Source organism: Falco peregrinus, chromosome 7 (genome assembly GCF_023634155.1).
Source record: "Falco peregrinus isolate bFalPer1 chromosome 7, bFalPer1.pri, whole genome shotgun sequence".
In the NCBI taxonomy this organism is placed as follows: Eukaryota; Metazoa; Chordata; class Aves; order Falconiformes; family Falconidae; genus Falco; species Falco peregrinus.
In genome coordinates, this window is record NC_073727.1 from 50,154,505 (window position 1) to 50,167,048 (window position 12,544).

The 12,544-nt window shown below is 36.9% G+C and overlaps 1 protein-coding gene across 1 annotated transcript in view; it reads right to left on the reverse strand.

Moving 5' to 3' along the window:
- PRKN (parkin RBR E3 ubiquitin protein ligase) overlaps positions 1–12,544 on the reverse strand; it is a 774,760-nt gene that overhangs the window by 116,879 nt on the left and 645,337 nt on the right. The window contains exon 9 of the mRNA XM_055810872.1: positions 503–652. Within this exon, the coding sequence (XP_055666847.1) occupies positions 503–652 (150 nt within the window). The remainder of the gene's footprint in view (positions 1–502; positions 653–12,544) is intronic.

Consider the following 12,544-nt stretch of genomic DNA (forward strand, 5'->3'; position numbering starts at 1 on the left):
AAGAAATTTTCATCAGAAAACAAAAATATTTTTATATTTCTTTTCATAATGTATCAACATGCATAAGCAATGTCACTGAAGTATCACAGACTGGGCATTCTCTCCATCTCTCTCCTCTTCATACGACTTATAAAGAAAGTTAGTGTTAATATAACGATGACTGCTTTGCTCAAGATCCTGTTCATTTTTCCTGAGTGCTAGGAGAAGAAAGTAAAAGTGCATTTGGATTGTCATTTCCACAGTTCAGTTGTAACTACTCAGTGACTTAAACCAAATACAACAAAGAATTCTGGAATGGACACAGTCTACACCATGAAGTCATCATTCCTAAGCCATAGTGCTGTATTTAAATTGTTTATTGAGCTACAGTATCCCACTCTGGTATGAAGGGCAATTAGAGTCACTGATGGAAAAGGCAAAAAAAAACATTTTCCCCCTTATTCTAATATCACACAATAGCAATTGTTTCACACACTGCTAGTAGGAAAATGTATGTTCTTACCCCACAGCCTATTCCGTTGCCCGGTTCACATACAATTTTCCTTACTCCTGGTTCAGGAAGTAAGCCTGCTCCACAGCCAGGAGTTGGACACAGCACTCCTCCCATCTGCAGCACACATTCCTCAGCCCCATAGCGCTGGTAGCGGTTGTACTACAATAAAAAAAATTGGTGTTAAACTTCTAACAGCTCACCAAAAATACCCAACCCATGATCTTTGACCTTGAATCTATCCCACATAATCAAGTCAACTGTCCCAACGTCTCACATGCTAACTTCAGGTTATTGGTCAAAATCTAAAACTTCGCGGTGTCATTAAATGGGGTATCACTCTGCTCCAGCTTGCATCATATGCATTGTTTCCTGACTCACAGCTATCACTTTCATCACTAGAAAATTGTATGGGATATCAAAATCAAGAAAACAGCAGGCTGCTTGTATGAGTAACCTCAAGAACTGTTATATTGCTATAAAATAATTATTGTAAACATCATAAATATAGTCCAACAACACATTCTGATAAATGCTTTATACAGATTGAAAAGAAACCCACAAAAACCCTCAAAGGATCTATAGCTAGAAGTACAGTATAATGTTTGAGAGCTAAAGGGTTGTAAAACTTGCCTAGCCAGCTTTATTTTCAAAATAAATTTCATGAAACTGATTGGAAAAATCATTCCCTGATATACACTTATTTCAGTGTTAGGTGTAGTTTTTTTCAGGGTCTCCCAGGAAATGTTAGCTTTTGCAGTTTTTATCTGGTTCCACCCTGACAGCCTAAAAGGCTATGGAAATGCCTCCATTTTAATGATAGAGACATTGACACACAGCAATATTAAATAACATGCTCAGCGTATCCTCACTGACAAAAATGTCCACTCTAAAACGACTGATGCCATTGCAATAAGTTTCCCTGGCCTGCCCTGCTTTCAGCCGGAGATAAGCTGAACAAGTACAAATCATGCTGCATACATGTAAATCACATCCACTCCAGGGTTCTGCGTTGGTGCAGTTCCACACTAGTGGCTATATAACCATTGTAAACCAAGCTTCAGATTCGCCTATAAATCTGGTCTACTGTAGAGTGAAATAAATGAAAGCATTTGGTCCTAACAGCCCCAAAGAAAACAAGAAAATCCAAAAGGCCAAAGAGAAAGGGAGCAGTATGAATTTTCTCCAGGAGAGGAATGACTTTATGGTGTACTAAAGTAACAAAACAGAGCTTTATGTTACAGCGCTCACCACAGTATTTAGTGCTTCATAAACTTTTATCCCCATAACTGCTCATGAAAATCCTGTTCCTTTTTTCTGGGGTAACAAACTAAAAATTCTTTCTTCAATCTGTACCCTTCTCCAAAGAAATCCCACAAGGAAAGCTGAAGCATTAGGACCAAAATCTCATGCACAAAGCATACAAAGAAAAATTTAAATTACAAAGGGGCTCCACTGCATGTTTTCTGCGAATGTTTAAGAAGATTCTTCTGCAAATGTTGCCATAACATGTCTTGTTACACTGGCTTTTTAAAAATAGTATGTGACTACTTAAAACACTAAAATATATAGACAGAAAAGTGTTGCGTCACGGAAAAAAATATAATATTACCAAACTGAAAGTATCGACCTTTGTCACTTAACAAAAAATACAAACTTTCTCCCAAAAGAAAAGCAAAATATAAAAGGAGAGAAAGCCTTCAAAATATCATTCTGCGTATGAACGATAATCAGAAATACTGATTTAAGGAACTTGGATCTGGAAAATAATACTAATTTTAGAAATGCACAAGACGTGTCTGCACAGTCTCCTTGAATGTAGGGACTCAATAAGTCAACTGGTGTTTTTCTATGTTATTATTACGCTACAAACTAGAGTAATAGCATAAATATTTAATATTGGACTCTACCAATTTTCAGCAAAGTTTGTGATCTTTGCACTAAATACGTGCTAAGCGCTCCAAGTCATTCTGCTGGCCTTGAACGGAAATATGTGTAACCGCAGCTGCAAAACTCTGATGACCTAAATTTTTTTCAGGGCAGAGACTGGACCTGCAGGTGAGGATGGTGACTGTCTTACCCCATTAAAAGGGAACATTGTGCTGCATGTGGGATTGTTAGCAGCTTCTCATTATGGAGGCAAACACCAGTGACACTGCAGCTGAGATTCTGTCAGCATTTCCATTATAAATTCTCAGCTGAAAAAAAAGGAAATGCTTTCCAGGCATTAAGCTGGCATAAAAGGGCATGGAGAGATTCCTCCCATCTTCTCTGCCTTTTTTTTTTTTTTTTTTTTTTTTAATATGTATATACACAAAAACGGGAATGAATCTGTCTTGTTAGATAAAGTAACAGAAAGGAAATGTCCGGTCTACCTACTGCCAAGGTGGCCTAAGCCATCGTATTCTGTGCAACAAATATAACATTTAAGTAAAGGACATGCCAAATCAGTATAGCACTCTCATCAGTGATTTTCACACTACAAAATAAAAAAAAATAAAATACTAATTTGAAGACAAGGGTCCTACTAAACCTGTTTGCACATCTTGACATCTAGTTACCAGCTTGTTTTCTACCTTCAATGTCCAGTTATATTTAAAATATGTTATTTTCCAGTTTCTTTTTCCTTGTGCCTGTATACTAGCTCACATGAAACCCAGCAACCAACTAAACCATGTAGTAGCAGAAAGTATACGTTTGCTGCCATAACACACATACATAACATATGTGGATTTATAGTCTTTATTCAGTGGCCTGAAATAAAACAACTCACTTTACCTTAACGGTGCATTTATAAAAGGCTTGTAAAGGTCCAAAACACTTATCCATGAATTATTAATTAACTATTTGCATATAGTGACAGATTATATCTATTAGAGGCATTTTCTCTTATATACCACAGCCACACATATCACACAGGACTGATGCAATCAACACACTTAAGGCAAGTCAATTTTCAAAAGCCCTTCAATATCTTTGGTGCCCATGATTTATTTTTGATCACATGTCTGGATGAGATATTTAAGGATATTCCAGCAGATGACCACCACTGGTTTACTTTACCTCTTATTCTTAACTGGAGATTTAAAGTAGGATTCATGTAATTTATTCGGGATTTTCTCAGTGATGATGCCTATAGTTGCGCTGGTTGTTTAGACTCCTTTCATAATTAACAACTTTTTATAAGTAACAGGAGAGATAGGATGCAACTCTTCTTTTCCTTTGTAGATTTGTACATCAGTGTGAGAAGAACTGAGCCCTGGAGTGCCTGTTCTGTTAAGAGTACTGACACCTGAAATCAGATGATTCCCACAATAGCTGCTTCAGTTCCAATAATTATGATCTTATGTCTCCTGGCCTAAGCTATTTTTGAAACGAATGTTCAGGCACCTAAATGGATTAAACTGTGAACTACCTCAGGCAATTTTAGCTCTTCAAAAATTAAACATCTAACCTAAACAAGTCATATGGGCTCCAAATATACTGAATGAGAAGAAACAAGATCCCAAGAAGGGAATTTATCCTGACTTACATGTGATATCTGAGATAGGTAGGATGAATGACCCTGTGGAAGTGCTATAGCTGAAGCTGAGAAAACTAACTTAAGCTGCCATTAAAAGATGACTCTTCTATACATTCAAATATTTCACAGCATCTATCACTCAATTATTATCAATGTGCCTCCTATTTAGAGAAGCACTCATTGTGTGTAAAATGGTTCTGTATCCTAAAAGGGGGGAAAATATCTCCAATTACTTATAGGAAAAACCTCTTACAGAGTTTAATATATGGGGAACTTGACTGACCTGGCATTCATGGCACCTAATTTCATTCCTGGCAGCAGCACAGCCTTCCTGTGGTTTTCATGTAAGTCACTTAATCTGTGCTTCTCATCAGTTCTCCGTTTGTAAAGAGGGAGAATGATACTTGCCGATTTCACCATAGTGTTAAGAGGCAAAACCATTAATAGTCATGAGGACTTCAAATACTATGGTAATAAGGGGCATAAAATTACACAAAAATCACCTGCCGTCTACTGCTGCTAGAAAGCAGCTTTTGAGCAAGGCATACCAGGAATTTATATGCTACTGTAATAAGGTCCTCAGAAATACAGATAGGTAAACAGTTACTGGATTCACCACAGAACCATATATTTCAATGCTTATTTGAAAAAAACCCACAAAACTTAAAAAATATGATTTACTCCGAATCACTACTGATGAGACATCCACAGGTGTATGAAAAAGGCAGAAAAGCACTCTGATCTTTTTTTCTCTGAAAACTGCATCCTGTTGTGAACTTTCCCCTTGAGTTGTGAATTGTCCTAGTCAACCCAAATCTATACTTTTCATGGAATGAAATTTTGAGTGGAAAAAATTGCCAGCTCTACTTATGATATTTCAATCATATTATGAAGTTCTTTTGTGCAGTCTTTGCTCATAAAGACTTGTCAGAACCTTTAGAAATTACTTTTAAAAATTATTATAAATTATAGTATGACATAGACATAGAGGCTGGATAATTGTAATGATTTATTCCCTGCTCCCCACTTTCCAGATTGAGATAGTTTCTCTTGAGTCTTAGAATGGTACTGGGGTTTCAACCAGTGGAAATTCAATCATTTGGTGTTGTATATCAAGGGCAATATAAATTAAATCATTAGGCTGACACAGGAATAAAAGAGGTTTAACATGGATTTAATTCTTTAGATACATTGAGATTCAGATACTAAGACAAAATGTAACACACCTGGATGCACAAAACTCTTGAAAAATACACTCTGTGAACACAGTGACTCCTTGCCAAGTTACTTAATTTGCAAGTTATGCGTTAATATCATAGAATCATAGAATGGTTTGAATTGGAAGGGACCTTAAAAGATCATCTATTCTAATTCCCCCTGCCACAGCACATATGCCTTGTGCTCTTTTAATTAATTAAATTAAACATTTTGTGCACAGTTTTCTTTATCTTCCTTTTTCCCCTCACACCTAAAAGCATTGGCTCAGTAGTAGCCTCGCAGGGAACTTTGGACAAAAGTTTAACAGCTGATGTAAAGCCAAAATTTCTAATCTCTGAAAGGTAATTCAATTACTTGTTTCTTTTAACTGCATGTAATGGTCTCAGAGGAAAGAAAATCTACTTTCTGGAGTCAGATTGTTTTTACTGCTCCTATAAATCAAATAACCATCTGTGTGTTTCAAAATTAGATTGTGGAGGCTATTAGTCCATAATGTAGACTAAGCACTTTATTTATATGTATTATACACATACAACCCCCCCAAAATTAGTTCCATAATGTAATTAGGCAGCTTAAAGTACAAAACTCTTAGTACTTACTGGACTAGTAAAAATACTTACAAAAGTGTTACCTAAAATATAGATTAAAAAGGGTGCTCTCTATGGAGCACCCTTACCCTATTTTTCCTGAGTTACTGGGCTCCTCTGCTGGCCAGTGGTAGGATAAGAAGACCAAGTTCAGATCATCAGCTCCTTCTTGTTCCCACAGGAGTACCTCAAAGGAGACCAGAAAGAGAACCACCTTCTAGAGCAGGGGTCCTCAAACTATGGCCTGCGGGCTGGATATGGCCCCCCAGGGTCCTCAATCCAGCCCCCGGTATTTACAGACCCCCCCTGCCCCGGCCGGGGGTTGGGGAGAAACCAAGCAGCCGCAGATGACCTCCTGCCACGTCATCTGCGTGCCAGCCCCCTGTTTAAAAAGTTTGAGGACCCCTGTTCTAGAGCATGGAATTTACTGACTTGAGAAAGTCATGGAAAATTGGGTAAGGCAGTCTCAATATAATATTTAGATAAGACTGGACCAATGCTGCATAATTAATGTATGAAATTAAACTGGAGTAGAGAGAGGAAAAGAAAGAAAGAAAAGACTGCAGTTTGCAGAATGATCTGAAAGAAAGCACAAGGTGAGGAGGATGAAAATAGAAAATGTAGAATGCTGAGAACAGAGGACACTGCAGCAGGTTTTATTGGAAACCAAGCTGAATATATGAGAGGCAATATGACACAATGAAGAAAGCGGACTAAGCACCGTCTATAGCTTGGCAGTATTATTTACAAACTATTGGAACTTTGTGATCTTCCAGCAAGTATTTGTGGGATCAGTCTGAATAGACTGAATGCTGGAGATGATAAACATCCAGTTCCTTCCTTCCAACTCTTGTGGAGCTCAAATCTACATTCCCTTCTCCTCTACAAGTAACAACCATCAAGGCTGTAACTGATACAAGGAAATCTTTTCAGTCGATGCTGTTGCAAATTGTGCAACTAATTCTCACTGAAGTAGATTCTGGCTTCTGGGGATTCCACTTCTCAGGTCACAAAAGTGAATACATGCATATTCCATGAAAGCAGATCAAAGTCATCCAAAGGATGGAAGAAGTCCCATTTTCTACAACGACCTGAGATCCTGAATACTGGGGTTCAAATATTATCTCTGAATTTAGTAAAAGCTGGGTTGAAGCGAATTCCACTGTTTTAAGAAGCACTCAAGTTTTTCATTGATAGTTGTTACAGACAAGTAAACAAATTGAAATTTGGGTCCTATGTAAAATGACATATTTTTTGGTTATGACAGGAAAATAATATCCTTTAAATTCGTTTTGATCACAAGTACTTTCTCCTTCCTTTCTCCCCATTTTTTTATTTCAGCTGTTGAACAAAAAATAAATTACTTTTACTTGTCTAGTGCACAGGCAACAAGTTAGAAAAGGAGTAAGAAAACAGAGATGCCCTGCCCATGACAAGAAACCAAAGAGAATAAATCTGTGATAATCCAGGAGATATAAAGCTGAGGAAACTACATGGATTCCAATTACCTCTGAAGTCAGAGAAGGTGGTGGTTAGGAGACACTCAAGGCAGATATAACATAGGAAGAAAAGAGAGGTACATTGCTGGTCATATGAAATTGCAGGACTGTAAAGTCTGTTGTGTAGTTACAGCTATAAAAACAAGGTGGTATAAAGAGGATCAGGAATTAAATGCAGCAGCTCAGTTTTAGAAAGAGTTATGGGATGGTGATGACAAATCCAAAAGGTGAGCCAAATGAGATGTACAGAAATCGAGTATCAGACAGAAAAATTAAAGAGACAGATGTGTGTAAGTACTACTCACATTGAGTAGTAGCTGAAGCCAGGGGACTGGGTGGGAAAGCACAGAGCTGTAAGGAAGATACAGATTTGAGAACAGTAACAAACTAGCTTTGGTTTGGTAATACGAACTGGATAAAATATTCAGTAAAAATTTATTCTTTTTTTTTTTTAACTGTATGTGAATTATCAAGGTAACATACCTTTTGTCCAAGTATAGTTATCAAAAAATCTAGACCCGCAAATCCCTCAGAAGCATTTTGTTGATCATATTTGACATTTTCCTGCACTAAACCCAGCTGACTAATTAGAATTGTCACATGACATTACTTTTGCCTGAATGGGTAAATATACATCAATTAAAGACTGACTTTACATTAATATTCTGTAGCATATACATGAAACAAAATTCTTCTAGCAAGTATTGCAAGCAAAAAAAAATAAAAATAGACTCACCCCCTGTCACACACATGTATTGTACACAAACTCCTTTAAAACCTCAATCAATGTTTAATGATTTTTGTCCACACTGTGTTCTTTTAATACTAGATTTCCGTATCTCCTGAAGTTACAGCTCATGGCAAAACCTAGCACCAGACCACACCACCTTTGAAGAGCATGGGGATCTGCAGATTTTCAGAAGAGGGTATTCCTTTGCATAAGCTTTCCCCAGCTGTAAAGGAAATGTGGAAAAAGAACCACAACCGCCGCTTCAGGTTTGTTCAGATTCCAGGGATATAAACGCCCACAACATTTCTAAAGAAAAAGTGAGCAGTGATATGAGTTGCAGTAGCAGTTGATAGAAGAGATCTGTTAAAATTGATCATTCCCCTGTCAAAATATCAAGAAACTGGCCAATACATTCTGCAAAGTTGTCAGAGCAGATGATATAGCAGAGAAGTGCAGCTATACATTACTTAGCAGCTTCTTTTCCTGCCACTAGCATGTCATCTGCTTCATCTGGGCTGTGACCTGTTGGGGGCACTCAGGTATAGCGGCAGATGGCTTGCTCTTGCGTTACTTCTTTTCCCTTCCAGCCTTCAGATGTAGCTGCTATTTTATTCGCGAATCGCAATATTCCATTTAAACAATTAAACAGGATTTTTAAAATTCATTTTGGGGAGAAGAGGGAAGTTTCTCAGAGTCATTAGGGAGACTCCATAACAGTTCACTGCAAGTCATCTTGCTATGTTGGTATATTGTAGTGTTTAGGTCTGAATTACAGTGCTCTCTCTGCTGTCTCTGCCACTGGCTTGAATTACTTGCCTTGCACCGTATTTGGACAGAGCCCATATTTACTACATTTTTGTAAGCAGCTTGTACTATGACCACTTGTATCACCCTTTGCATTTACTTGCAGAGACAGCCAGCCTGACAGGGCAAATGGTTACAGCAGGAGACTTTCTTATATTGTGCTATTTTTCCATATCTCCCCACTTAATATATCTTCCATCCCAATCCTGAGTGTATTGTTGTTACCCATGAAGTGAAGCAGTTAGCCAGCAGGTTGGACTGTGTCCATTATGCCAGGGGAAAATGATGGATTATGAATAATGTGATCAAATTGCAAGAAAAAGCTCGAAAGAGCTAAGGACTGTTAGAAAGCTCCAGGTTTTACCCTTCCTGGGGCTGCATGTCCAGGACACTCTCTTTGCCTTGTACAGACCTTTGTGCACTGGGAGAGTCTGTGAGGAAGAGGTCCAAAACAAACCAGTCAAAGCTGCAAAGGTCAGACTCTCTGGCACCTTCTCAAAGGGTCAAGTATCAAGTGGGGTAGCAATCAGTTGCTAAATGCAGTTGATAAATGTATTTGTGTTGTGTATTAAGCCAGTTGCTCTGGAAGCTGCGGTAATTCAGGTATCAACAATGCATATTGGGAAAGCTTGTACTCTTCTATTTCATCACACAGACTATGATTACCTCTTTCTGTAAAGTCTAAAAAAAAAACCCTCTTTAAAAACTATCTTGTTGCTACCAACTAAACATTAAAATATAGACTTTCCAACTACAATGAATTTCCCATAATGTACATTCCTGAGGGAACAGAATGTGGGAGTTTTACATGTCCAGGAAACTACTGAGAAGTTTGACTATTTGGACAACTGTTTTATTATTACAGAACTCCCTTTAGGAAATATTAATGAGCAATGCTTCATGCTTCAAGTTGAACACAAAGACGTTTTTTCTCAGCATTAGTTTTCCTTCAGTGTTTACATCTAGACAAAAAAACTTTTTATTTCGATAGACAGGTAGACAGGCAGACACATGCTTTTGAGTGCAAGCCACTCAAAAAATTTCCCCCCTTAATGACATCAACAAAAATGATATATGGTCAGAATTTACAGGAAATAAATAATTGATGAATATAAGGTAGAGACCAGGGCTTTGTGTTAGGAACAGTTGCTTGATTTTGACTGAAATTTGGTTGATAAAGGTGAAGAGAGTTGATGAAGCAGACTTGTCTAAGGCATTTGTCTTGCTGTTGCCTGGCACTTTGATTAAGTATTTACAGTGATACAAAATCTAATACAAATTAGATCTGTAATAAAAATTCAAATACACATAAATAAATAAATAAAACTATATAAAAGCTAAATAAAAAACATCTAATACAAATAAATCTACAAAATAAAAAAATGCCATATATTAAGAGGATGAAAACTTAGCTATCTGGCATGTCTAAAATATAACTGTGAATGGGTGATCGTTATTATGCAGGTGTGTTTCCAAAAAGGTCCTAAAAGTATTGATTCTTGGCCTTAACACCACCTAAAACTTTTACCAATGACTTTGAAGAAAACCAAGAAAATAAAACATCCATGATAAAGCTTGTAACCATTTGGAAGGAGGAAGTAATGAACATCTAACAGGGATGGTTAAGTTCATGCTACAGGAGTATCTTTAACTGTTGGTAAACTGGGTTTAAGCAGACAATTTTCAGTACAGTCACATGTAAGATTATTTTTCTAAGAACAAACTATTACCCACAATTGCAGAATGGGATTTCTGTCTGGGAAGAAATGTGATGGATTGTGAGCTGAATCTGAGCTGTGTCCATCCATGTCCAAAAGCACTAAGGCACCTCATAGATGAATAAATTGAAATCTCTACAAGGGAAATTATATTCCTATGGGGCAGCCACTGGTTTAACTGGAATCCACAAGATTCAGTGGGAATGTCCACTTCAAATTGAAAGGTTCTTTTCTGTCTGAAACATACAGCAGACAGTCTGACTCTCTTTTGCTGTATAAGCAATTTTTTACTCTTGTTTCAGGGTTATGGTGTTTTTTTCTGAGTTGCATTCAGAGGTCGAAGACATTTTTTGTTATGATGATCATCTACTGCCTTGTGACAGGACAAAGGGAATTAGAAATATAAAGGATCTGGACACTGTGAAAGGGGAGACAGGCAATATAGGGGTCATACTGGTGCACTACTGCCTATGCCAGACTACTATCTATCTGGTGGAGTGGTGGAAAGAAAAAAAGGCCAGGAATTTTGTGTCTCTTACTACTGAGAGGTATAATAAGATCTAATGTCTGCAAGTGATTTGTAAACAAAGAATGGATGCTTTCCTAGGCAATATAGTCCGGTTTAAACAAGAATTAATCCAAGGCAGTCATGTAATGTGTATTTCTAAAGGAGATTATAAAGAAGAGATTATCACAATAGTCCATTCTGCTTGTATAATCTGGCTTTAAATATATAAGCATTTTAAAAATAAATCAAGATTGGACATGAAGTAGTAATGGGCCCCTATTATACTTTGACTGTTGCTTGGAGTGGAAGAAAATATATGTTTGTTGATAATATGGAAATTGTAAGCAGTCTGAATAAAACAGTGTTATAATTAATTATGATTTTTTTTCTTTCTAGTATGCCTGACAGCAGAAAAAGACACACTTCCGATCTTTTTTAAAAGCAAATATATCACTAAATAAATATAAGAAATAATTAAATAGCCATGTGAATAAGGACTTTCTCCAAAATTAATTTCTTTTATAATTTAGATTTAATTTTTTTACCTTGGTTTTGCACCAAATTCTCCCTGTCAAAGTGTGTGCTAACTTCAGCCAAGAGCTACTGTGATTCACCAGTAGACTCATGATAAAAATGCTTTTGGAGGGATAAACTATAATTGCAATATTCTTTATACATGCATGGTCTTATGGAATAATTCAAGCCTCATGGCAGTGTTCACTACCTGCAAAGACATCATTCAAGGCTGTAATGAAAACTGCTGTGTACAAATAATTTGTTAGTGTAGTCAGTTTCAGAGAAAGGCAAATGTTTATAGGTCAGACCCATTCTGCAAAACAACTTTCCATCTGCATAGTTTTGTGCTCCTAATGCATGATGACAAAAAATTCTCATTTGTTTAGGTGTATTCAATACAAAAAGGAGTAATGTCATTTTGAAAGTCAGAAAAAATACAAAAGATATTCCAAGTGGCAAAAATACTGTATTCATTTGATTAGCGAGGCTTTCCTCATCAAAATCCTCTACTCTCAAGACTTTTCTTGTCATTGGGTGGAAATTAATTATCTTTTCTTTTGTAGTTCCTCATGGTTTACATCATCCCAGTTCTGAAGTTTGTGTGATCATATAATTTAATATGCTCTTAGTGCAAAGGTGTAAGGGTAGGTGAGTGGAACAAAGAAAGATTACATAAAAAATCTTAAAACTGACATTTCCTAATGTCTGAAATCTTCATTTGTGGTCTTAACTCTTTTAGCCTTTGTTTTTATGTCTACCACAACCTTTTCTAAAAAGCAAAAAGAAAAAACCAGAAAATCCATGAATTAAATTATATTGGTCTATTAGTGGTCATTGGCAAGGCTGAGGTCTGCAACTCCATCCTAAGAGCTCTGCCAGTGGAGCTGTCAACATCCGTCTGGTTCAGCCCTTTCCCAGACACAGTCTCTTGGTTTAGCCGTTCCTTACTTT